The sequence below is a fragment of the Ornithorhynchus anatinus genome, chromosome 14 (assembly GCF_004115215.2).
Source record: "Ornithorhynchus anatinus isolate Pmale09 chromosome 14, mOrnAna1.pri.v4, whole genome shotgun sequence".
Lineage (NCBI taxonomy): Eukaryota > Metazoa > Chordata > Mammalia > Monotremata > Ornithorhynchidae > Ornithorhynchus > Ornithorhynchus anatinus.
This window is the reverse complement of record NC_041741.1, coordinates 23,170,483-23,197,890: the sequence shown is the minus strand read 5'-3', so window position 1 is coordinate 23,197,890 and position 27,408 is coordinate 23,170,483. Positions and strand designations below refer to the sequence as shown.

General features: G+C 44.3%; 1 protein-coding gene across 1 annotated transcript in view; it reads right to left on the bottom strand.

Annotated features, from left to right (window-relative positions):
* The window catches only part of ZDHHC17 (zinc finger DHHC-type palmitoyltransferase 17), a 122,687-nt gene that overhangs the window by 41,535 nt on the left and 53,744 nt on the right, over positions 1-27,408 (bottom strand). Inside the window, exons 4-7 of the mRNA XM_029078952.2 lie at positions 18,717-18,794; positions 15,880-16,024; positions 6,430-6,494; positions 5,660-5,822 (exon numbers count right to left, since the gene is read on the bottom strand). Of these exons, the coding sequence (XP_028934785.1) occupies positions 5,660-5,822; positions 6,430-6,494; positions 15,880-16,024; positions 18,717-18,794 (451 nt within the window). The remainder of the gene's footprint in view (positions 1-5,659; positions 5,823-6,429; positions 6,495-15,879; positions 16,025-18,716; positions 18,795-27,408) is intronic.

The window sequence follows — 27,408 nt, the reverse complement described above, 5'->3', positions numbered from 1 at the left end:
TATGAATGCACACTCACCTACATTTTTGCTTTTCAGTTCCATACTTCATAGGATACCAACAATTAAAAATAACAACAACGAAGGCTCTAATATGTTTAGTTTTTAGCCTCAGTACATCACTCATACTCTCCAATCTTAAAAGTTATTTGACTCCTGTAGATTACTTGTTTTCATCACCCTGCCCCTGCCCTCGTGGATTACTTTTCTAAGAATAGAATTTTCTAAGAATCAGTAGTTTTGGGGGGAATTCTGCAGAATAATTCCACATGAGTTCTGGATGCTCATTTCAATAATATCACCTTAATAAAATTCATTTTTTCCCTTAGACTTTGAATTGTATTGGTGAACAAATCAAAAAGTAGGCCTTAATGTTTGCTGGATCGCATATCATGTTAGCTATGCTTACTCCCTAGTTATTTCTCATTCTAGAAGGAGGTCACAAGAGCTAGGAAATAATTTCTTAAAAAATTAAGTCATGAAAAACATTTCTCACAATTTAGTTTCACAGCAGAGGCATCCTTAGTCTATGAAGGAAAAGGTCAAAAAAGGAGAAATGCTAGAGATTGGGTGAGACTGGATATAGATCTGACCTATATCATATTCTTTCACCCATTCTAGAAATGTCCGAAACCAGCAAAACCGAAAATTTGGTTTCATTCTGTAACCGGAAACCTCACTGAGATGAAGTAGAGGGGTCACAGGCTGCAGACTTTCAACTCTTCTTAACCCCTCAAAAGAGACGACTGTGAATGAACAGGACCCTATGGGGTAAAGGAGGGAAGAGAGAACCAATTCCAGATTTGCCCAATACCAATTCCTACCACTCATCCTTTCCTGGCAAAGGCAATTGCTTCCTTTCATAAAGCCTGATTTCAGGTTTAATTTTACACCATTTACCCACTCTTTTTCTAAACAAAAAAGAAACCCAAAATATCGGTTTCCTCAAAACCCTACACTCAGTGAAGTTTCCTCCAACACAAATGTAACTTATGAGGTTGTCCTCAGGATAAGAAAGAAACACTGGGAAAAATTAAAACAAAGCCATACCAACCCCAAAAAGCAATTCATTGCCTAGGAATGGAAATGTGATCTAATGGAGGGGTGAGGTCTAGTGATAAAACTGACCAGCCATCAAATCACTTAGCTGGGTTGGAGCTAAGCTAGTTTAGGCTTCTGAAGATATGCATATTTTATTTGAAAATAACACCTTGCCTCTTCCAATTCCAGATACTCAGGTTCAGAACCAGCTAATTAATCCAAACCATAAAGATTACCTGTGGCAAAGCAATCCCTTTGGGGCACAACTCCCAGAGAAAATCCTGCAGTTGCCTCGGATTCCAGCTGAGGATCCCTTCCACTAGAGGACCATGTGACACTTAGGGATTGCCTAGATAAAGAGATTGAGGGATCTTTTAAGAAATCTTTCATCTAGTCCTCTCATCCCCTTGCTTCTTTATGAGTTCCTTGCTGCCAGGGGTGTGGATGAACATTTTATAATTTGAGAACTAAACTGAACTCACAGATCACAATTAATGTTTTCATTTCTCTCCATGATTTAGTGGGGGAGGATGATTTGTCTGGATACAATGAAACTTAGAGTAAAGATTAGTTTTCAAGTATTTTAGCCAGAAAAGTGTGGTGGTTATTATAATTTATCTGTAGGATTTTGGCCAAGTGGCAGCCATTTCATTTTTACACCACAGAAAAATTCTTCTCTGGAGACCTTCAAGGACAGGCTCTTACAACATAACTGAAAGTACTCTCCCTTAATGGATGCCATGTAACTAACCCCGTGTCCACTTAATACATTCAGAGTTTTGTAATTCATATTCTAACACAACCTAAAAAGCCTGTCTCCTTAGCTTATTCAGAAAGGAAAAACTGGAAGAATGTTAAGCAAAATTGGAAAGTATTCCCTACCATTCTTTGAAAGGGAAAGACTAATTGACTTGCATTTTTCCCTTTGGTTTTAAAAATTCAAGTAGAGACAATTTTACATCAAATCTGAAATGCCTCAAGTTTTGACTTCACTAATTTCAAAATAGCTATCGGACTAGAGTATTAATCACCAACCTATCTATTTTAGTCCAGTGCCTTGCACACAGTAAGCGCTCAATAAATATGATTGAATGAACGAACTTGGGGGTCATATGATCTTACTATTAAGGTGGACCCATAGTTTTCCATTATCAGGCTCAGGCTTACCTTTTAAAGGGCCCTGGATTTGAATCATAGTTTAGAGTTTGCAAAGACAGAAAAGGAATACAATTTCCTGTTTAGATTAGTTTAATACAGTTACAACTCCTCAGGCAACTAAGAAAGATATGAAATTTTTAGGAAGACTGAACTCAGTTTCTTCAAGGAAAGGTAACGTTCTTATTGAAGGAAAAAAGCCCAAATATAAATTGAGTTTAAAAACATTTTAGACTTAAAATTAATTATTTGAACCTGGCCATAGAACAGAAAATTGACCTCTAAGAAAAATCAACCAGGCTTTCTGCAACTTCATTTTTATGCTCACAAAGGAATTTTTTGTTGTTGCTTTATTTAAAAACAAAAAACTCCACTTTCTCCCCAAATGAAGACAAAAATCACCCTTTAGTTTTTTGAATCTTCAAAAGGCTACATATTGCCTGGGCAACTCAAATTCTTCAGAAAACAGAGCAAACTTGTTTCAGATTGAGAAGCAGCATGGCGTAGTGGATAGAGCACTGGCCTGGGAGTCAGAAGGTCATGGGTTCCAAACCCGGCTCCTCCACTTGTCTGCTCTGTGACCTTGGGCAAGTCACTTCACTTCTCTGGGCCTCAGTTACCACCTCTGTAAAATGGGGATCAAGACTGTGAGCCCCACGTGGGCCAAGGGACTGTGTCCAATCCGATTTGCCTGTATCCACCCCAGAGCTTAGTATAGTGTCCGGCTCGTAGTAAGCGCTTAACAAATACCATAATTATTATTAGATACATATAAAAATTTAAATGTCCTTATATTAGCATTCCAGAGATAGTAGACTGAACAGTGAACTCAAATCAATCAACTGATTCAATGACTGAGCACTTACTATGTGCAGAACACTGTACTAAGTTCTTGGGAGAGTACAATAAGACAGAATTGGTGACATGATTCTTGCCCACAACGAATGGGTGGCATTTCCAATGACTAGAAAGTATCCAGATTTAAGACCAAATTATGCATGGTCTTAGCAGCATTAAACAACAAAAAGGGAAAGATGAAGTATTCACTTTAGGTGAAAGCGTTTCTACTTGTGAAATCATTTATCCTGTTTATTAAAAGAATTGCTCATTTATTCTATTTCTCCATTCCTGCTTTTGTACTGTATAAAAGTGTTTTTTTCATTTTTTAAAGTTTTTCCTCCACTCTAATCTTAAGGAGTGGAAAATAAGGTCAGGAAAATCAAATACCCTTTCCTGGAAGTACACATCTCTAATTTAATGTCTATTATCTGTAATATTTACCCATCAAGACTGGTGAAAAACAATTTGGTAGGAAATCAATATTTCTTAACTTAAATGGGCCAAGAATATAATATACGGATAAAAATAACATGGCTATTCCAGGTATTATTAAATTAAATATACTCTGGACTATTTTGCTTCTCACTGAAGGCTTCAAGCTTTGAAACTACTGAAACGGGCTGTCACTCAGCCTGGTAGGAGAGGTTGTCTTCAATTAGCCATATTTAGTGGGAATTCTTACTCTACCAGTTTTGGTTTTTTCCTCATTCTGATGAGACCAAAGTAACAAAGTAACCACAGTAACAAAAAAATGAGTTACTCTTTCCCTATAACTATTTGTTTCAGTAGGACAAAACTGCCCCAAGGCCTACCTTTTGAATACCAGTTAAAAAAATGTTTTCCAGCACAAATGGAGACATGTTAAAAAAAAAAAACCCATCTAAATTCTATTCAGCTCAATCCTGAAGTGTTAATAATCAAAGGCAAAAAAATCATTTTTATCTCCCGAGTCAATGCTGACAAATGGGCTTGAAAAGCACATTTTTTTCAATCCTAGCTCGTCTGCTACAATGTTGGGTTCTTCCTGAGGCAAAAAGGTGGAAGCTAAAATAAGTGTCTCCTATTTTCAAACAATAATATTCTACGGGCCATTTTGTTCCCCGCTTTTTCTTCATCCCCGGTGCTCAAAACTGAAATGAAAAATCACTAAGATTATGGCAGCCCATATAAACAGATGCAGGGTTGTATCCTACATACTATTTCTCACGTATTATTTCAACAAAGGTCAGGTTCTAGCAGCACATTAACGGCGAAAAGTATTTTAAATTTGGAGAAATGCGACTATCCATTTGCATTCATTTTTATCTGTGGTTCTCTTTAATTATTTTCCTTATAGCTGTTCAGTGCATAGCTAAACTAGCTTATCCTCCTTGGCTACAAAGAACTAAATAGGGAGTAAGCATAACTCATGAGAACATGAGAGAGACTATGATCCAGCAGTTGCCACAGCCAATATCCTGACTGGCTATTTTAGGTTGATGGAGTTCTCTTTATATGGCTGGAATTGTGTAGTGTTCGTATCTCTTAGCAAACTAAAACGTGATTCAGAAAATAACCCTGGAAGCAGTCCATATTAGGGATTTTTTTTTGCTGAGGACAAACTTATTTTACGAACTCTCAGTACTAAAGGATGGAGTAATGTTTATGAGTCTGAAGCCAAAGACGGATCACAAAGTCTGAGTCTGAATCACAAAGACGGAGCAACTCAAATGAAACTAGAGTTGTGGGGTGTACAGCAGAAGAACTACCTGACACCTAAAGCAACACTTGTACAACCAAAATCTGAGATTTAAATTATAATGCAATCAACAGCAAAGGAAGGCATTATCAGAGTTCCTAAAGGACAAGCTTTCTTACAATTTTAGCTGAACTTTGTTTTTTATCGAACCGGCCCTAAGAGAAAAAAGGGCTCTTAAACACTGCGAGTGGTGTACTGCATTTTCTAATTAATTTACTTTTACTACCTGAAGTGGTCCAAACTCTCACTCTTAAAAAAAAAAACAAAAAAAAACAACAAGTGGGAGGACAAAGGAATCAAGAAATAGACATATCTTTGGAAGCAGCGTGGCATAGTGGCTAGACCACGGGCCTGGAAGTCAGAAGGTCGTGAGTTCTAATCCCAGCTCTGCCACTTTGCTGTGTGACCTCAGGCAAGTCACTTCTCTGGGCCTCAGTTATCTCATCTGTAAAATGGGGATTAAGACGGTGAGCCCCACATGGGACAACCTGATTATCCTATATCTATGCCAGTGCTTAAAACAGTGCTTGGCACATAGTAAGCGCTTAAGAAATACCATAATTATTATAATATCTTGGATATGATTTAAACAAGTGCTTTTTTAGCTATCCTATAACCACCTCTCCAAGAAAACTTTTAAAACCCTACACATTTAAAAATGAAAAATGTAATTCCCTCAGCTGAGAGCTTCACAGAACTAATAGGATAAGAACTAATAGGAATGAGGTCTGTCGGACAATGACTTCAACATTTCCGAAGAAATTGGAAACTGAAACTCAAACCTACTAAGCACAAACACACACGCACATCTATAGAACCCTAAATTTTGTTCAAGACAGGATGCGTAAATTTTTGGATTTCCAATAAATGCCACATGTCGCTTTTTACCTTAATATTCTGGGCATCAACATTAGCTCCGGCATCTAAGAGAAGGCTAATGACTGTAGTATTTCCTGCTAGCACTGCCCAGTGTAGGGCAGTATTCTTGTGATACTTGTCACCGAGATTAACTGAAACATTAAACGTTAACAGCAATCGAGTTGGGTCCACACTAAAAAAGAAAGAAATTGAGTTAGATTAACAGTAAAAATGATATCCATGGCAAATTGGCCTTGGCAGAGACTAAATTTTTTTTTTTTTTAAATGTAATTACCCCAGCCTACTCAAAACGTAGGCAACCAAAACAAGCACTCTGGCTGAAACCTATAGGCAGCATCAACTGAAGTGATACTTTTAAGGGTAAGAAAGTTACAGATTTCAGGTAAACTTTTACCTGAATTTAGAATTCCGGTTTGCCCGTGTCCTCTCCCTCTACCTTCCCCTCCCTCCTCCTCTTCTCTCTCTCTCATACCCACCCCTACCCCTATCCCACTCCCGACTTTCTAGTTAACTTCCACTTCCCTCATTTGTCCTTTGGAAAACCATGATTCAGACAACCAGCAATGTCTGGGCTCCAATTATTTCAAATTACTGAGGTTGCCCTTGGATTCCCAAAATGCACGGGGCCAAAGAAACATCAGAAAAAAGAAAATTTTCCCCTATTTCATTTAGAAGTTGCTGAAAGAAGAAAATGCCAAGAGCGTTGTGTCCATAGGAAAAGGAACAAGATAGTATTAGTGAAGATGCTTTTGTAAAGTTTTATGTGTAGAAGAACATACCTGTGGGTCCTATATGCTGCCCACATTAAAGGGGTCATTCCATTCTGATCCATCATATCTACATCCTGATAAAAAGAAAACAGGCCATGTACTGAAAATGTTTCAACGTTTATTCAGTTTATGTGTAGGAAATTGAGTCATATTTATTTGCAAATTCATTATCTGCAGAAAATAAAGTATCGTGGAAAAATGTGTGATCTCTCTTTATTTTCATGGAAATTTCTTTATCATCAAATTATTATTATTCATTATCCTATTATTTCTCACTTTCACTTGTTTTTAACATTATGTCTCTAGTATATTTTGCTTTTCCATATTTCTTGGCTTTTTCATATCCCTGATAATTTTATTAAATATTTCATTTACTGTCCTGTAGCATAATTTTGGGATTATTTTTGTAAGGCAAAATTTCATGATAAAAGTTAATTGCAAAAAACTTTGTTGGAAGTCTTAGAGACCTTATTTTCTAGGCAGCTTAAAAATAAGAACAGGAAGGACTGATACTGAATTTACAGCACATGATAATGATAATACTAATTATGGTATTTGTTAAGCATTTACTACTTGCCAAGCACTGTAACAAGCACGGGCTAGATAGAGGATAATCAGGTGCCACATGAAGTTCGCAGTCCTCACAGGAGGGGGAACAGGTATCGAATCCCTATTTTGGGGGTGAGGGAACTGAGGCACAGTGAAGTGAAGTGACTTGCCCAAGGTATACCTGCAAGTAAGTAGTGTAGCAGGGATTAGGAGTCCGGTCCTCTGACTTCCAGGCGGGTGTTTTTTCCACTAGGCCATACTGCTTCAAGTCACATACCGCCCTGACTACTCAATCAGCCATCTCGTTGACCTCTCTGCCTCCTGTCTCTCCTCTCTCCAATCCTTATTTCACTCTACTGCCCAAGTCATTTTTTTTTAAAAACAACTCAATACGTACTTCCCCACTCCTCAAAACCTTCCAAAAGTTACCCATCCCCTTCCACATCAAATGCAAACTCCTCACCACTGGTTTTAAGACACTCAATCATCTCTCCCCATCCTACCTTACCTCACTGATCTCCTTCTACAACCTAACTGCACACTTCACTCTGCTATTTCCAACCTACTCTCTGTACCTTGATTTTGTCCGTCCCGCCGACCCGCTGCCCTCAACCTCCCTCTGGCCTGGAACCCCCTCTCCTTCACAGCCCGACAGCCCACTGCTCTCCTCGATGTTAACGCCCTCCTAAAATCACATTTCCTCCATGAGGTTTTCCCTGCCTACCCCACCTCCACGCTGCATCGCCTATAAACTGAGGCTACCAAATCTATTGTCTTGTACTTTCCCAAATGCTCGGCACGGTGCCTCCACCCTGGAAGTCCTCGGTAAAAAAACACCGATTGATGGATCGACTGTCTTCGCTGCCATATTCATTTAATCGTATTTACTGAGTTCTTCCTATACGCACAGCACTGTACTAAATGCTTGGAAAGTACAATATAGCATTAAAGAGAGATAATACCTGCCCTCAACGGGATCACAGTGTTGACTAGCCTGTTCCGATTCTAGGTGCTTAAGAGTGATGCATCTCCCCTCCTACGACCCTGATCACTCTCACTCACTGTCCCCTTACTGCTCCAGAACCTCCGCACCCTGCTGCTTGAATTCCTGCATGTGGGAAAGTGCTGCATTCCAAGAGGCAGCTGGTGACAGATCTTCCCCCTACCAGGTTGTCACTCCTGCCACCTGACTCCTTCATCCGAGCACTTCCACCCAACCGGGCATCCGGCGGCTGGGACCGGAAAGGAAAACCGAGGGGAGCCACACTCACGGCCCCCGCAACTGGCTGCCAGGTGCTTCCCACAAAACCTCCTCTGGGACACCCCAGGAGAAACTCCAGGAAGTGGCTGCTGCTCTCCTGTTGCTTCTTTGCTCTGTCTTGGGAAGTATGGGCTGGGGCCTTGGAGGAATTTCTCAGTGAGTCAGTGAGTGAAGATGGGGGATGATGGGGGAGAAGCAGAGGAGCGGGAGGATGAGGAAAGCAGAGGAAAGAAGTATTTATTATGTGCTTACTATGTGTAGAACACTGTACTAAGCGCTGGGAGAAAAGGAAATCAATTCTTCTCTCCTTCTGCTGCCCTCTCCATCCTTTCGCCACCCTGTAGATTCCCCTCTTGCCGTAGAATTTGTACGAAACCATAAGGCTATCTTGATCAACTGTTAACACACTCACCCACTTCATTTGCTGTCTCCAGTCCCAAAAGCACATCCCCAGATTTCCACAAATCCCAGTACACTCACTTCACGGCAGAGGTGGGGGAATCCCTGGGGAAAAAGGAGAGCCTGAGTTTCTCCCCGGCCCCTCCAGATTGGATCTCTGCTTTCACTGCTTCCCTCCCTAAATGCCAAGAGCCTTGGGACCACATCCCTCAGAGCAAACAGGTGGCATATTTACATACTCATCCAAACCAATATACACTCAGGTAGACTATCAGTCAATCAATTAATGGCATTTATTGAGTGCTTACTATGCTCAGACCACTGTACCGAGCGCTTGGGATCCTACAACAGACTAGTATGCAGGAGCTCTGTTTCCGCCAAACCCCACGTTAAGATAAACGTGTCCTAAAGTATGCTCCCCTTCACTGGCAGCACCCACATGAGCACAAGCCGTTCTTCCCACCGCAATCACATTCCATCCAGTTAGATGTGGCTTTTTGGTAGAGCACTCCCTATTCCTCTCCCGCCGTGCGTTCTGAAACGCTGACTAAAATCACTTGCTATGGAAGAACTGGCTGCATGTTCATACTTTCTCCCACGTAGTCACATACACAAACACCCACGAGCGAATTTCCATATATACGTAAGTTTTCTTCAAACGTACGTAATGAACATTGACATTCGTGGGCTCAGAGGAGCACGTTTCCACCCAGAGACTTAAACCACAGTATGAACATGGAGGGAGATGCATGCAAATACTCTCAAAATAGCCGTGCACAGCAGAACGACTTGCAGGCCGAGACGGGAATTCAGGAGGACAGTACCAGAGGATGTGAGTACAAAGAAAGAACAAAATCAATCAATGGGACTTATCGAGTGGCTATGATGCGCCGAGCCCTGTACGGACAGCTTGGGAAAGTACAATAAAACAGAGTTGGCAGAGGCGAGCTCTGCCCACGGTCTACAAGGGGAGACAAAAAGAAGGGTGCCACGTCTTCGCCCGCTCCAGCTGTTTCTGGGCCCACACGGATCCAGCCCAGACCGTCTCCTCCTACTGCCTCCGCTGCCCCCTACAGGGGCCGGGGTCTTCCCAAAGTCACTCAACTTCTGTGACTTGGTTTTCTCACCTAGAAACCGGGGTGTGTGTGGTGGGGTGGATAAACCTTCTCCCTCCCCCTTGGGTCCAATCTGACTGTACTGCATCTGCTCCTATGCTTAGTAAGCGGCATGCCCCTTAGCAAGCGCTTCACAAATAGCACTTTTATCATTATCCCGGAGGCGTCGCCCCAGAATGGGAGGGGATCCCTCTCTCCTGAAGCTGGCTATTCTCCACATTTGGAGAGAGGGGTCCAAAAGCCTCTTTGCTGGTTCAATCGATGGTGTTCACTGAGCGCTTACTGCATGCAGGACACTGTACTATCCGCTTGGGAGAGTCCATTACAGAAGAATTGTAGGCATGTCCCCTGCCCATAAGAAAGGTAAGAAGAGAAATGAATAAAAAAAGGGAAAACAGTGAGAAGGAATGAGGAATACTCTATCTATGGGAGGGAACGGGTACCCTCCCAAGCACTTGGTTCAAGAAACACCACTGAATGATTAATGTAACCTGAACAAAGACTGGGGATTTCTGCTAGGGGGAGACCAGCACACATTAATTAACGTGAGCTACAGCACCATCTGCTGTTCCTTTCTATCCATTTTAACCAAGAATACACATTTTTCACATTAATTAACAGCTAAGACCACCCGCCTAAAACATGAACCTAAAGGGCTAAATTATGACCCTGCCAGAACTGCCCACCTATGACAGAGGGGGTACTATCTCTTCCAATGCCACGTTCATTTAAAATTTCTGAAAGCTCCATAAAATTGAATGACTTACTATCTACGGTCCTATTTAAAATGATTAGATAGAAGAATTATTTGCTCGGGTTCCAAAGCTGCTTACCGTATTACACAATCTAGGTAGGATTAAAATTGACTTAAACTGCTGAACTATATCAGACTAAAATAGTTTAGTTTCGCAAGCTAGAATAAGTTTAATTAACTCCTTCATTAGGCAAGTGGGGAGCATTAACTCTTTCAGAAATCCAGGCAGGATATTTACCGCACTGGTGCAGCTCTTCCCCGTAAACCACAGATCGAGTTTCCCGCAATAATTGGCCAGTTTGTGTTTAACGTTAAGTAATCTAAAGAGGCTCATTATTAAAAGCTTAATGCCAGTTGACGGTAAGCTCCTTGTGTCTGCCAACTCTGCTGTGTTTTACTCTTCCAAGCGCTTATTAAATTGCTCTGCACACAGCAGGCACTCCATAAATACCACGGTTTGATCAACTGCATCCGTCTTACAAACAAAATATTTTCTCTAGAGAATTTTTTGGATCGTGTGCTGGATTTAAGAAAAGCAAAAAATGCACACCCAGGAAAAGCCCCAGAGATATGGGCTGCAAGAAATGACCAACACTTCAACGTTCTATTTCTCCTGCGTTTCAGGTGCTCTGACCTGTATATTGGGTAAAACACCGATACCAACGGGAAGGTGCTGTGGACAACAATCCATTAAGGACTGAGACATTCTCAATAGGGCATGCGAATACATCCACCGTCGTTCTGGATAAGAGGATCCCGTGCCCCCGAGATTAACGAGGGGTGAAATGGCAGCTGCTCAGATGGGAAGCAGCATGGCATAGTGACTAAAGCTCAGGCCTGGGAGTCAGAAGGTCATGGGTTCTAATTCTGGTTCTGCCACTGGTCTGCTCTGTGACCGCAGGCGAGTCACTTGGTTTCTCTGTGCCTCAGTTACCTCATCTGTAAAATGGGGATTGAGACTGCAAGCCCCACGTGGGACAGGAACTACATCCAACCCGATTTGCTTGTATCTACCCCAGCGCTTCGTACAGTGCCAGACACATAGTAAGCACTTAAATACCACGTTATTATTATTATTATGGCTGTGGGAGCAACAATTCCTTCTGCACCTTGGGCGTATCAGAATAGCCCTTTCCATCTGTTCACGCTCTTTTCCGTGTTCCCACTTGGTATTGGATCTTCCCAAAGGTTCTGGACCAAGAGAGGTCCGCCACTTCTGAGTCCTGCATCCTACACTGATCTATCGATCAATCAACGATATCATTACTGGGTGCTGAGTACCAAACTAAGTGCTTGGAAGGGTACAAGAATGTTTGGAAGGGTACAAGAAGCCAAGCACTTATCCTTGCCGCCTTGATTACCTTATCAGCCTCCTTGCTGACCTCTCTGCCTCCTGTCTCTCTCCACTCCAGTCCACACTTCACCCTGCTGCCCAGATCATTTTTCTAAAAAAAACAAAACAAACCCCCCACAACTTTCAGGCCATGTTTCCCCACTCCTCAAGAACCTCCAGTGGTTGCCCATCAACCCCTGCATCAAAAAGAAACTCCTCAGCATCAGCTTTGAAGCAATCATCTTGCCACCTACCTCACCTTGCTCCTCTACTACAACCCAGCCCGCACACTCCGCTCTTCTAATGCCAATCTTTTCACTGTACCTCGATTTTGTCGCCTATTTCTCACCCACGTCCTGCCTCTGGCCTGGAATGCCCTCCCTCTTCATACTTTCCCCATCTTCAAAGCCTTACTAAAGGCACACCTCCTCCAAGAGGCCTTCCCTGACTAAACCCTTCCACTCCCTCCTGCGTCTTGCTCCCTTTATTCATCCCCCCTCCTAGCCCCAGAGAAGTTATGTACATATCTCTAATTTTATATTGTCTGTCTCCCCCTCTAGACTGGAAACCCATTGTGGACAGGGAATGAGTCGGTTATAGTGTTGCATTGTACTCTCCCAAGAGTTTAGTACAGTGCTCTGCATGCAGTTAAGTGCTCAATAAAATACAACTGATTGACTAGAATTGATGGAAGACATGCACTGAAGGGAAGAAGAAGAGGGTGGGGAAATGAAGTTAGTCGGGGAAAGCCTTTTGGAGGAGATATGATTTTAGTAGGGTTTTGAAGATGAGAAAAGTGGTGGTGTGTTAGATACAGAGGATGGGGGAAGGGGTTGGAGGCGAGACGAAACTGAGGTAGAGTGAATAGGCTGGCATTAGAGGAGCGAAGTGTGTGAGCTGGGTTGTAGAAGATTAATAATCTTAACTAATGGTATTTATTAAGTTCCAAGCACTCTACTAAGAGGTAGGAGAGAAACAAGGCAAATAGGATAGACTCCTTGTCCCACTTGGGTCCCCCAGTCTAAGTAGGAAAGAAGTAGGAACTAATCCCCATTTTACAGATGAGGAAACGCTAAGATAAGTGACTTGTCCAAGGTCACACTGCAGGCAAGTGGCAGAACTGGAATTAAGATGTCAGTTCCACTGATTCCCAGGAACCATGTTCTTTCCACTAGGCCACACTACCTCTCTAAGCAAGCTGCTTCCCTACCTACAATTACCTTAGCAAGATAAGCGAAGAGGTGGAGAATGACTGTCTTGAGGCCAATGGTAAGGATTCTCTGCTTGAAGCAAAGATGGATGAAGAGCAGCGTGGATTAAAAGAAAGAGCACAGGTCTAATAGTCACAGGACCTGGGTTCTAATCGCAGGTCTCTCCTGCGGGTGTGACCACGGGCGAGTTACTTTATTTCTCTGTGCCTCAGTTTCCTCATCTGTAAAATAGGGATTCACTATCTGTTCTCCCTTCTCTTTAGACTTTGAGCCCCAGGTGGGACAGGGACCGCATCATCTCGTATCCGACCGTGTTTAGTACAGTGCTTATGAAAGAGTAAACACTTAAATACCACTGTCATCATCACGGATGGGCGAGCAGTGGGGGTTTCTGAGCAACAGGGAGACAAGGACAGAATGCTGTTAAAGTAAAATGATCTGGGCAAACTGAATGAAGCAGTACAGATGGGAGTGGGGAAGAGACAGGGTGGTCAGCGAGGAGGCTGCTGTACTAGTTGAGGGGGGTAAAATAAGTGCTTAGTTCAGTCTTGGTTCAGTTAGTCTGTATCTACCCCAGCGCTTAGAACAGTGTTTGACACAAAGTAACCGCTTAAATATCATCTAGAGGAGACAGATGAATAAATGAATATAAATAAATTATGAATATCAATCAGTGGTATTTATTGAGTGCTTACTATCTGCAGAGCACCATACTGAGCGTTTGGGAGGATATCATTCAGCAGAAATAACAGACACGTTCCCTGCCCTTATGTATGTATGTACCGTGGGGCCGTGAGGGGGCTGAATGCCTGGTACAAATCCATGGGCAAGGGAGACAGACGAAGCGCACAAGTCCACTTCCTTTCCCCTGGAAAGCTTATCTAAACTTGGTTTCACTGACACAGTTCTCTCCTGCTTCCTTTTTGACTTCTCTGGCTGATCCTTCTCCACGTGTTTCGCTGGCTCTTCCTCCACTTCTTGGCACCGGCCCAGGCCCCCTTCTCTTCTGACTCTCCCCTTGCCACCAGGACATCTCTACATAGATGTTCTAGTAATGTTTTCAATGGATTCGATCTCTCCAAAACTGAACCCTAGATTCTCCCCGGCCAGACTGGAAACTCCTTGACAGCAGGGATTGTTCTCTACCAACTGTACTGTACTCGGGGAAGCGGCGTGGCGTAGTGGATAGAGCGCGGGACTGGGAGTAAGAAGGTCATGGATTCTAATCCCGACTCCACCACTTGTCTGCTGAATGACCTTGGGGAAGTCACTTAACTTCTCTGTACCTCAGTTACCTCATCTGTAAAATGGGAATTAAGACTGTGAGCCCCAAGGGGGGAAGGGGCTGTGTCCCACCTGATTAGCTTATATCTACCCCAGTGCTTAGAATAGCGAGTGCTTAACAAATATCATTATTATCACTCTCCCAAGTGCTCTGCCCATAGTTAGTGCTCAAAAAATACACTGAACAGACTGAATTCCTCATCTTCCCTCCAAAATCCTCTCCTCCATCCGGCTGTCCCCTCACTACTGAAAATATCACTACCTTCCCAGTCTCTGAAAACTCTCTTTCAACTTTCCTATTCAGTTGGTCACCAAATTCTGTCAGTTTTTCCTCCACATCATCTCTCACATCTGACTCCTCCACTTCTTCTTCATCCAAAAGGCCACTACCTTGGTCCAGGGACTTGTCATATCCTAGCTTGACTATACCAAATCATCAACCTATTTACCCCCAACCCTCTGGCCTCTCCTTACCGTACTTCATCATTTCCCTAAATTATCATTCTGCCTAAGGCTTCCCCGCTGTTCAGACATCTTCAACGGTTACCCATTCCTCACTACATCACATAGAAACTCCTGGAAGGTGTGTTAATGAGAGTACTGAAGTGCTGTTATCATTATTTTATAAATGCCTCCACATCTGTAATGTATCGAAAGACATCTCTCCTTTTCAGTGGTGTTTCGGCAGAGGAAATTTACACTTTTTAGGCTACAAAGAACAGGACCAAACTGAGGGCAGCTTAGAGTTTGGCTCTGTCTCTCTTCGGTCTCGGTGTTACACTGAGAATTCCTGTTTGCGTCTTAGCTTCCACCAACAGGCTTCCGTCAGCGTCCCTTGGATGGCATCCCTATGGTTCTTCATAGCATTGACGATGCCTTTCCCGTTGGAGCAGTGTGGTCTAATGGCAAGAGCATGGGCCAGGGAGTCAGAGGACTTGGGTGACCTTCCCAGTTTCACCATTAGCATGCTGGGTGACCTTGGGCAAGTCACGGCTTCTCTGGGAATCAATTCCCTCATCCGTAAAATGGGCATCCAATACCTGCTCTCCTCCTACTTAGTCTTTGAGCCCCGTGTAGTACAGTGAGCCTGGCCTGATTACCTTGTATCTTCCCCACGACCCAGTACAGAACCTGGCACATAGGAAGAGCTTAACAAATACTACAATCCTTATCTTGGAGTCATGCGGAGCAAACCAATCCCGGTGCTTTCTTTCCTCTGGCACCCTCTGGAACTTTAAGAGCTGCCCGGCAGAACAATATCTTATCGGTGGTCACGCTGGAAAAGGCAGATAAGTTTCTCGGAGCTAACGAGGGTGCTTCACTGTTGCTATGAAGTTTCCGATAGGTGTTATCTGACATTAAGTCTCACGGGGGTTTGGACACCATTTTCACAGGGGTTGTTTTCTGAGTTTATCTCGTACATTTTCAGAGCACGAAGAGAGGATAGGGTCTAATATTTCTTGACGGGACACAAAATGATACCAGACACTTAAGACCGAGAGAGTCCTTTGAAGTTTTTCATTAAAAAAATGCATTCTTAGCTTTGATTTTACCTGTCCCTTTGCTATTAGATAAGCAACAATTGAGGTATGTCCGAACTGGGCAGCCAGGTGGATACAGCTACACCCTTCCCCATCAATTAATGATGGATCTGCACCATATTTCATCAGCTGCACAACCATGGAAAGGTGGCCCTGCCTGAAACATTAACAGAAAAACACACACACACACAGAAACTCTGAGCAGCTAGTTCATTTTAACATCCAATCTTTTCAAATTAGAAATAAATACTACGTGGATTTTTAAGAAATACACGGAGCCAACCGAACTGGATTGTCAGAGTCGGAGCAGTTATAACTTCAAGACCTCTCTTGAGAACTGATGGATAATGGGGACGTTCTTCAATGGAAGAACTAATTCTTCTAAAGTTACAATTAAATTAACATAGTTTTCACTTTTAACTGGACCCAAGTGAGAAATGTCTAAGCACTCTCCAAGATAATGAGGAACTACAAGGTTTTTTCCAAAAGAATATTCAGTCTGAGAAATTAAATCAGTTCCATAGTGATGACAAATAAAATCCAGGAAGACTGCTTCTCAGGGGACCATTTGGAATAAAAATAGAGATGGACTTCCAATGCTGAAACAGAAAATGATTCTCTTATCTGAACATAAGCTCTGTGGAAATTTGTATACGATTGCACAGGGAAGTAGTGTGGCCAAGTGGAAAGTGCATGGGCCTTGGAGTTGGAAGATCTGAGTTCTAATCCTGTACTATTTGCTGTTGTGTGACCTTGGGCAAGTGACTTCACTTCTCTGAGCCTCAGTTACCTCATCTGTAAAATGGGGTTTAAGACTGTGAGCCCCACCTGGGACAGGGACTGGGCCCACGTGATTATCTACTCCAAACCTTAGTATGGTGCATGGCACAAAGTAAGTGCTTAACAAAAAAAAAAAAAAAAGAAAAGAAAAGATTCCCACTTGTATGTATAACATCGGATAGATGAAGCTAACAAATGTGTTCCAAGTCTTAACTATCATCCCCTCCTATTTGTCTTCTTTCTTTTCCAGTCATAATAGGGATCCCTCCTCTACACTTCCATCTCCTAGAGTCAGAGGGTATGCACCAAATAACCTGGCAGACCAAAGCAGCCTTTCGTTTTTGGAAAAAAAAAACAAACAAAAAACCAGAATCTATATCTTACAGAAGCAAAAATTCCAAGAGCTGCAAACTAATTTCAGTAGGAGGAGACAGAATGCTTTGAAGAGCCAAGCTTTAACAGCTACTTCTCCTAGTGGCGGGGAGAAGATGCTATTGCTTCACCAACCACTTGCTTGCCAGCAGCCAGGCTCACAGTGGGGAGTCACAGTCTTGTGCTAAGAAGCAGAGAGAAGATACACACTGAAGGGCAAATTAGCTTTTACAAATCTGAACAGAACATGTGGCTGACTTTGAAGCTCTCATCAGTGACTAGGCTTCCCAGAATTTCAGGGACTGAGACAGGGTTCGTTTTTATCATGGTATTTGTTAAACGCTTACTCCGTGTAAAGCACTCTTCTAAGCACTGGGGTAGATGCAATCTGCTTGGACTAAGTCTCTGCCCCACATGGGGCTCACAGTTTAAGTGTAAGGGAAAAACAAGTACTGAATCCCCGTTTTACAGTTGAGGAAATTGAGGTGCAGAGAAGGGACTTGCCCAGGGGTCACAGAGCAGGCAAGTAGTGGAGCTGGGATTAGAGCCCAAGTCTTTTTTTTCTTGATCAAATTACTATGTTCCCTGGTGTAGATACAAGCTAATCAAGTTGGACACAGTCCACATCCCACATAGGGCTCTAAGTCTGAAGTGCCATTCTACAGAGGTGACTGAGGCCCAGAAAAGTGAAGTGACACGTCCAAGGTCACAGGGCAGACAAGTGGCAGAGATGGGATTAGAACCCAGGTCCTTCCGACACCCAGATGAGCGCTCTAGCCACTGGGCCACGCGGCTTCGGTGCCACGAATGACTGGTGAGCATCCCAACTCGGGATGACGCTGGTGGGGGAAGGAAATGCCAAGAGATGAAGATGACCCCTGCGGTCAGGAAGCGTTAGCCTGTCTTCTATTTTTATTATGCTCGGCACCCAGTACACCTCCCGCCGAGAATACCGGGAAATTCTCAGCCCTGAGACTTCGGGATGGATTGAATACACCACCTCGCTGTCTTGCCCCTGCCGGTTATATTCCTACTGGGGCAGAGAGGGCAAGTATGCGGGCAGGTGCGGCGCATCACCAACGGCCGGCAGAGGTTTTTTAATATGCAGGACCGACCCATTTGTGGCTGCCGTGACTGCGATGTAGTGTGGACGCTGTGTCCTAAGGGGACGGCCACGGTAGCCACAGCGCTCGCCGTCACCCAAGTTAGCCGGTAACTTTTCGGAATATACGTTGGGCCACTCTGGAATACCCTGCATGGCTTTTCACCCAGAGAACTTCACCAACCATGGCACAGCTCCTGCAGGCACAATCCTCCTTTCAGAGCCAGGATTGGAACTCAGGTCTCTGGGCTCCCCCAACTACACTCTTTCCACTGGACCGGGAGTAGAGTTGGCCAGAGGGATATAGGTAGGGAGCAGGAGGAGGAAGAGAGTTTATGGTTTCTTCTTTACTGCTTTCCAGCCTACATTGAACTCACATTACCTAGGAAGAGGGAAAAACACCTCGATTTGGATAAATAATCCACAGTGTGGTTCATTTGTCCCGGGAAATTCCAAAGTGAACTATATATGTCTTCTCCAGCTTTTCTTTAGAGTATCAATTTAATTCTTCCACAGAGCCACAAACATTTCAGAACTTTTTTTTAAAGGAAACATTAAAGGAAATACATAAAAGATTAAAGAAGTGGGTTTAAACCTTGTGGCCCAGTGAAGTGGTGTGGAATTTAAGTCTCCTCCAAGTTGATCCACAATAGCCCCTTTTGATATGTAGTACCTATAAAACAAAACAAAAAATTGAAATAATACAGACGATACAGTACCGAGTAAAAAATGCACCTTTCAGTGCTGCATTAAACAGAAATTCCTTACCATTGCTCAGCTCCCCCTTCTTCCCCAACCTGGCTGGTTTCCTACTAAAACCCAAATTGCACACTCTGCTTCTCTAACACTAACCTACTCTGTGTACCTTGATCTCATCTGTTAATTCCACCACCGACACCTTGTCCATCTTCTCCCTTGGGCCTGGAACTCCTTCCCCCTTCATATCTGACAGTCCACCAGTCTTCTCACCTCCAAAACCCTCCTAAATTCAGATCTTCTCCAAGACGCCTTCTCAGACTAAGCCCTTTAATTCCCCAATCCACCTTCCCTCTGTGTCGACTACAAACTTGGCTGTGTACCCCTTACGCACTTTGCTACTTACTGCAGTCCCAAAATACTTATGTAAATATTCTTAGATTCTAATAAGAAGAAGGATTGTGGTATTTGTTAAGCGCTTACTACGTGCCGGGCACCGTACTAAGCACCGGGGTGGATACAAGCAAATTGGGTTGGACATAGTCCCTGTCCCACATGGGACTCACAGTTTCAATATCAATTTTACAGCTGATGTAACTGAGGCACTGAGAAGTGAAATGACTTGCTCAAGGCCACAGAGCAATAACAGGATTAGAACCATGACCTTCTGACTCCCAAGCCTGTGCCCTATCCGCTACGTCACGCTGTTTTCCCTACTCTTCCATTTCCCCCCATTCCTAATGTAATTTGATATCCGTCTACCCTGTAGACTGCAAACTTACCGTGGGCAGCGATCGTATCTCCCAACTCTGTTGCATTGTGTACTCTTTCAAGTGTTTAGGACAGTGCTCGGTAAGCGCTCACTAAATACCACTGATTGATGCACGGCTCCATGGTTATCCTTGGTGAAACATGGAGCCATCAAGTGAATGACCAGAGATTGACCATCTGGTCATTATCTGGGCACCGGGGTATTCCCAACCTCCCACGAAGGATGCGTCCATACGCATACCCAGGCTCAGAACCCTTTTTTTAGTGTCTGTCTCACACAGCTTGAATTGTAAACTTCCTGAGGGCAGGGACTGGGTCTCAGTTGTACTCTCTGCTTGGTACAGGACTCAGCCCACAGAAGCAGCTCAGTGGGTACTACTGATTGGCATCTACTGAAGTCCCTCCAGACTCTAAGCTTGTTGTGGGCAGGGGACGTCCCTGCCAACTCTGCTGAACTGTACTCTCCCAAGTGCTTAGTACACTAAGAGAAGCACTTAGTACACTTAGAGAAGTGGATTGGCTTAGTGGAAAGAGCACGGGCTTGGAAGTCAGGGGCTGTGAGTCTTAATCCCGGCTCCACCACTTGCCAGTTCTGTGATTTTGGCAAGTCACTTAGCTTTTCTGTGCCTCAGTTACCTCATCTGTAAAATGGGGATTAAGGCTGTGAGCCCCATGTGAGACAACCTGGTTACCTTGATTACCAAGAACAGTGCTTGCCACATAGTAAGCACTTAACAAATACCATCATTTTTAAATTTTTTTAATGGCACTTACAGGGCCTGGTTTCTTCCTACCTTTACCGGCTCAGGCAACTGCTGTTCTGAGTACCTTCCTCTTCTCATTCACCCGCTCCGGCAGCCCGTCTATTCCAATGGCTTTGGCCACCACTTCTACGTGAGTTGGTTCCCAAATTGCAAGCGCTCAAAAAATACGACTCGGTGAATGAAATCTCTCTCTCCCGGCCCTGATCTTCACCCTCCTCTGTAACCTTGCATCTCCCCAGATCATTTCCATAGCAATACCCTGCCAGCACCTCAACATCAAAATATTTAAAACTGAGTTTCTGATCGTCCCTCCCAGACATTCTGAGTCTCAGAAGGGAAGTAACATGGAAAGAACACGAGCCTGGGAGTTAAGGAACCTAGGCTCCAATCCAGGCTCTGCCACTTGCCTGCTGTGACACCTCGGGCAAGTCGCTTAACTTCTCTGGGTCTCGTGGAAAACAGGGATTAAATATTTGTTCTGCTTCCCAATTAAGACTGTGAGCCCCACATAGGGAGGGGCGTTCTCTGATCCAACTGTATCGTATCTGCTTGGCACATAGCATGCAAAATACCACATCATCTTCATCATCATCATTATCAGTAAGCTCAAAACTTTGAACTTCCCCATTATTTCTCACCTTTTTTTGGGTCACTGCTGTGACAAACCTGTCACAAAATCCTGCTTTTTTTTTCCCTCCACATTCCCTACATCTGTCCCTTCCTCTCTAGCCCAACAGCCATGACCTTGGTCCAAGAGCTCCTCACATCACAGTTGGACTGCTGAGTCAGGCTCCTTACTGGTCTTCCTGTCTCCAGCTTAGACTTCACCCTCCACAGCTCTCAGTATCTTTCAAACACCTCGTTCTCCACACGTTTCTGCTCTCCCAAAACCTTCAAGTTCCCCATTCCCCTCCGGCTGAAGCAGAAACACCCGATTGCTAGTTTTAAGAGACTCCATCAGCTCTCTAATTTATCATCATCTCTCTTCTCCCATCACACTCCAGCTCGCACTCTGCGTTTCTCATGAGAACCGTTCCTTGTTCTCACCTCTCGTCCTGCCAACCTCTTTCGCGAGTCCTCCTGGCAGCTTGGAGCTCCTCCTTCAAATCTATTAGACCACAGCTCTCCACCCTTTCAAATCCTTTTTTCTGAAGAGCCCACCTCCTCCAGGAGCTATTCCTTCAGTAAACTCCCCCTTTCCGAGTCACACCCTCCCAGGCACTACCCTCTTCTGTTTACACACTTTGGCCCTTTCTCAATACATTAACGTACTTACTTACCTCTTTATCCTACCATATTTACCAAAAAAAACTGTAATGTTTTGTGTCTGGCTTGTGCCTGTCTTCCTGTGATACGGGGGGGGGGTATATCTTTAACGCAGGTGTACCCTCCAAAGCACTTAGCACAATGTTCCGCACCTAGCAGATGCTCAATAAACACTACTGATTGATTTCTGACCTTCCCGGAGCATCCACCTCCACTGCGAGCACAGCAAAAACAGACCTATTAGCCCTGGCAGAAGCAAATAAAGAAAGAAGTTCCAGCTACCGTCAGCTCTGCCATTGAGGCCCCGGGATCATGACTTCACATCAAGTCCACATTGGCACTGCCCACTGAGATGGAGCTAGGGAGAGGGTCACATCAATGGCATTATACATACACAGGTGTATAAGCTCCATGGAGGCAGTAAGTTCATTTAATAATGTTATTTGCTAAGCACTTATTATGTGCCAAGTACTATAAGCACTGGGAGAGATACAAGATAATCAGGTCAGAGAGTCCCTGTCCCCCACGGGGCTCACAGTCTTTAGTCAGAGGCAGGAGGATCCAACCCCCTTTTCTAGATGAAGAAACGGAGGCTGACAAGTGACTTACCCAAGGTCACGCAGCAGGTAAGTGACGACAGAGTCAGAATGAGAACCCAGGTCCTCTGACACCCTTCCCACTAGGCCCCATTTTTATGCAAAGATATTTTATGTAGCTAAAGGAGCTAACACTCCTCTTATTTATTTATTTATTTATTTATTTTTAGTTTAAATTTCAGGGAGGCTGTCTTGCCCACTGGAAGGAGTCTGGGTCTGGGAGTTAGACCTGGGTTCTAAACTCAGTTCTCAATTTTCCCACTGGCTGAGTGAACTTGGAAAAATAAATTAATCAAACTTTCTGAGACTCACTTTTCTCATCTGCAAAATGGGAATCAGACACCTGTTTTTGCCAGCCCCTCGGCTGTGCACCTAATGATGTGATTATCTCATAACTACCCTGGCGCTAAGGACAATGCTCAATAACTAGTGAGTACTAAAAGCCACATTTAATTTATAATATTTGATTTAATGCATTAAAAGCTTATTAGACTCTCCTGTAAATCCTATAAATAAATTTGATTGAGGAGCATCTTAATAGGTCTTAAGTTTCCACCAGATTTAAAGAATGAACCTGATCCTGCCAGAGCTTAATTATCCCCACAGAGTTACTGGGGCACTCTGCAGAAAAAAAATTAATTTTCAAATCACTAATGTGGTCCCCTAGCGTAGGGATCTTCCATGTTCTTTTAGAAACCCAAATTCTGCAGCCTCAGGTTTTCACCTTAATTATCTACCCTTTGACCCCTTGAGATAGATTTTTCTCTCCAACAGGCACCGCTCTCTTTTCTCAGATTTCCCTCACATCAAGTTCTCCCTCACACCAAACCCTACTTCTGGCAATAACAAAAGTCTTTTTTTTCCACCTACTAGAGCTGTTGTGCTCCCAAAATCACCAAAGCCTCCGAGACACTTTTCAAATATCTTAGAGCCCTGCTTGAAAAAATCTCCACCCAGCTATCTGAAAGATGAATACTTTTCCCCACCTGCTTAATTTTCTACCGAGGAACTTTAGGCACTCCAATAATCAGGTTCAATAGGATGCTTTAAACACGTAATGTTCACCATGTCTTCTTGGTGCGGTTATTTTCAGTTTCATAATGCATCACGCAGCTATTAACAGTGCTATGGTTTAGTTCAAAATTCAGATAAATGAACAAGTGGTGCTCTTGTGGCTCTAGAATTCCAAACGACTTATCTGAACTTTCCACTGGGTGATGACAGTAATGACAATAATAGTGTCACTTATTAAAAGGGGGGAGGAGGGGAGGAGGGGAGGCAGTCCTCCCCAGGCCCTTTCTCCTGTTCCATGCAATTTTTCACAGAGAGGAAATCCTAGGCCCTAAACCAGGAGAGGCTCTCCTCCCTTAGCCTCCCACCCCTTCATCGCTCCCCCGTCCATCCTCGGCATCTACCCTCCCCACATGGGACAACCTGATTACCTTCTATCTACCCCAGTGCTTAGAACAGTGCTTGGCACATAGTAAACCCTTAACAAATGCCATCATTATTATTATCTAGTTACATAAGCATATCTTTATTTGAATGCTCATTTGTATGCCCAATGACTTATTACATTACTTCACCCTGATATACTTCAAATGTTCTCCACCCACACCCCTTGCAACTTGTTTTTGCCTCTCCCTTTAGAGTGCAAGCTTCTCAAGGGCAGGGAACACGGGGACTGCTTCTGTTGTACTCTCCTTTGCAGTTCTTTCAGTACTCTGTGCTCAGCGTATGTCTGGTAAATGTTGTTGAAAAATAGAGGATGTTACCTGGGGGGCAGTCCCTGAACCATAAAATTTGGACTGTTCTCCAAAAGCCTGCGGAGCCCTTTTAAAGGACCACGGTTGGGGGGGAGAATCCTAGCATGGCATTTATTAAGTGCTTATTGTGTGCTATGCCCTGTGGATTATCAGTGGGGTGTAGGGCTCCGAGGCAGGTGCCTCACTGGCAAGGGGGCGAATCCCACCTGGAATGTGGCCAGCCTAAAAGATCTCACTTCATCTGTCAGGTAGCTAACGCTTCCCTTTTAATAATAATAATAATAATGTTGGTATTTGTTAAGCGCTTACTATGTGCCGAGCACTGTTCTAAGCGCTGGGGTAGACATAGGGGAATCAGGTTGTCCCACGTGGGGCTCACAGTCTTAATCCCCATTTTACAGATGAGGGAACTGAGGCACAGAGAAGTTAAGTGACTTGCCCACAGTCACACAGCCGACAAGTGGCAGAGCTGAGATTCGAACTCATGAGCCCTGACTCCAAAGCCTGTGCTCTTTCCACTGAGCCACGCTGCTTCTCCAAGCAGCTGCTTCTTCTTTTACAGATGGGGAAACTGGCACACAGAGAGGGTAAGTGACCTGCCTGAGGTCACCCAGCAGGCCAGCGTCAGAGCTGGAACTAGAACCCAGATCTGCCACAAGCCCCCGGCCAGATCCGAACCCGTGAAAGATGTATGATGCCGGATTACAGGATGGGACGCCGGCTGCAACAGGGATGGATGCTGTGTTCTGTGCAGGATTGCCGTCTGGCCGCTCACGCCTGATTCCGAGTTGGTGGCTGTGCTGACTTGGGCTCTGTCATTTTTCTGCTGCAAAGTGGGACCTGAGCAGACCCACGGTTCTGAATGGAGGGAAGGGGTAAATCGTACTCGGAAAGACCCTCTCTCATACCTTGCCCAATCCCTCTTCTCCTCCCTACCCCTTCTTCCTAGGTCACTGGCCCCCATTTCACTCACTCCCCCTCTAGACTGTAAGCTCACTGTGGGCAAGGGAATTGTGTCTGCTTATTGTTGTTGTGCACTCTCCCACCCACTTAGTAGAGTGTTCTGCACACAGAAAGTGCTCAACAAATAAAACTAAGTCCATACTCTGGGCTAAGCAGTAGAGTTGATGAATGACAATCGGATTAGACTTTAAATGTAAAGCTTGAGGACTAGGAATAGAATTCACAGCACTCTTCCAAAACAGTCATGATGGAATAAGAAGCATTCCTTACTCTGATTAAGCTGGGAAGAAAAATTGTATTGTATGCCTGTGACGGTCCAAACTAGGCTGGCCTGACACAAAACTGTTTACTCTTCAGGGGAGATCTTGTTTCGCAGGAGGTGTCAACCCCTGACCCAGTGACATTAGCTGTAGTAGAGGGGAAGATGTGGGCAAGGGGAGGTGGGGAAGAAACTCCAGAGCCATGAGACACCAGAGTTAATTTTCAGGACTCAAGGGGACCGGGCTTTGGAGCTGGTGTTGGCCGAGAAAGCTGAACTACCAAGGGGTAGTTGTTAAAGAACGTCTAGCTGGGTGTTCCAGAGGGTGGCAAACTCTGGGATGAGTCAGGGGCAAGTGTCAGGTCAAGGAGAGGAGCTTATTCCTGGACCTGGTTTAATATTTAACATAAATATTTAATATTTATTTGCTATTGTTTTAATGAGATGTTCATCCCCTCGATTCTATTTATTGCTATAGTTCTTGTCTGTCCGTCGCCCCCGAATAGACTGTAAACCCGTCAAAGGGCAGGGCCTGTCTCTATCTGTTACTGATTTGTACATTCCAAACGCTTAGTACAGTGCTCTGCACAGAGTAAGCGCTCAATAAATACTAATGAATGAATGAATATTCAGTTTCAAGAACACTGCTGCTCTCAAAATCCTTTAAGTAAAACTGGTTATCTATTGACAATCAAAGAGTAAGAATAATATTTACGGTATTCGTTAAGCGCTTACTATGTGCCAAGCACTATTCTAAGCACTGGGGTAGATACAAGGTAGTCAGGTTGTCCCACAAAGGGCTCCCTCCCAGTCTTGATCCCCTTTTTACAGATGAGGTAACTGAGGCCCAGAGAAGTGAAGTGACTTGCCCAAGATCACACTGCAGACAAGTGGCGGAGTCCACTCGTGTGCTCCGGGTGCCGTCACGGGGAGGCGAGGGACCACTGGTGGACATCAGGCTTTCCTGCAAACTTCAGCAGTCAACCATTAGGCGTGGGACCTAACTGAACCCCAGATGCTTTCCTTGTCTTTTAGGGATTCCATATCTATAAGTCACGGGATGGGGACAATAAACAACTGGGGCAATTTTGAGGTGCACTAGCGTACACTCCAAGAGAGGCCTTGGCCCAGCTGACAGAGCTGAGAGCATGAGGTCCTTCGGGCTCTAACTGCATGTCCAGTCTCAAAAGTGACTGAAAATATCACAGTACCATCTTCCTCGTCTCAAGCCTAAGGAGTCCGTTCTGCAGCGGCAGGTCCGCAGTGTTAACTGCTAATCTGGGGACCCCCAAGATTACGATCCACCCCCAAGAGGTCTCCCTAGGACTTTGGAATTCTGGAATTTGGAATCCTCCAGAGAGTCTGGGGAAGCCCCCTTCCTCAGCTCTAAGCGGGAATAGCCGAGTCCCCGGAACCCCTCAGAATGCATCTTCCCCTCCCCAGAATCCACCCCCAGGCTTGATTCAGTCTTTCTTGGACCCGCCTCCTCATCCGTTCCTAGAAACGTCTAGGACCTATAACAGGAGCTGCTGACTCGAAGATTTCCACTCTGCAGGCAACCACCCTCCACCCAACTGACAAAGATTGACTTATATGTGCTTTTGAGAAGGAAAATCTCAAGAAGTCTTTTAAAGGTGGAAATATGGGTGCTGTTCACTATACTAAATACTACTACTACTAAGACATTAATTATCTATGCACCTGATCGGACAGAACGGAAAATGACCGGGAGAGAACAATCTGCCGAAGACACGGGGGGAGGACCTTCCGCTGACCCAGTGGGAAGCCACAGTGCAGAGAGGCCTCCCCACGGGCTAGCTCTGCAACCCACCCACGCACCCTGGGACAAAATAGCTTGCTCGGATGTGAGTCCCCTACCCTCCGCACGGCTGACTACCACAAGACAAATCCACAGTAACACCAAGAAAACCCACAGGGGTTCTTCCGGAGATGAACGTTGATAACTCTTTCTCCTCCAAGGGTTGTCATGGCCCCTTCTTCCCAAGTCTGCATTACTGTGAGAACAACTCATACTGCAGAATGACTGACGACATTATGAATTAGTCATTTTGCGGAAGACTTCCCTCTGGTAGTCTCGGTCTGAAGCCTGTTGGGTTTCCAGGCTTTCCTCTTGTTTTTCTTCTCCTTCAACAGACTGCTTTGATTCGCTCTCTCTTTCCCCACCACTTCTCTTGCCAATCTGGGC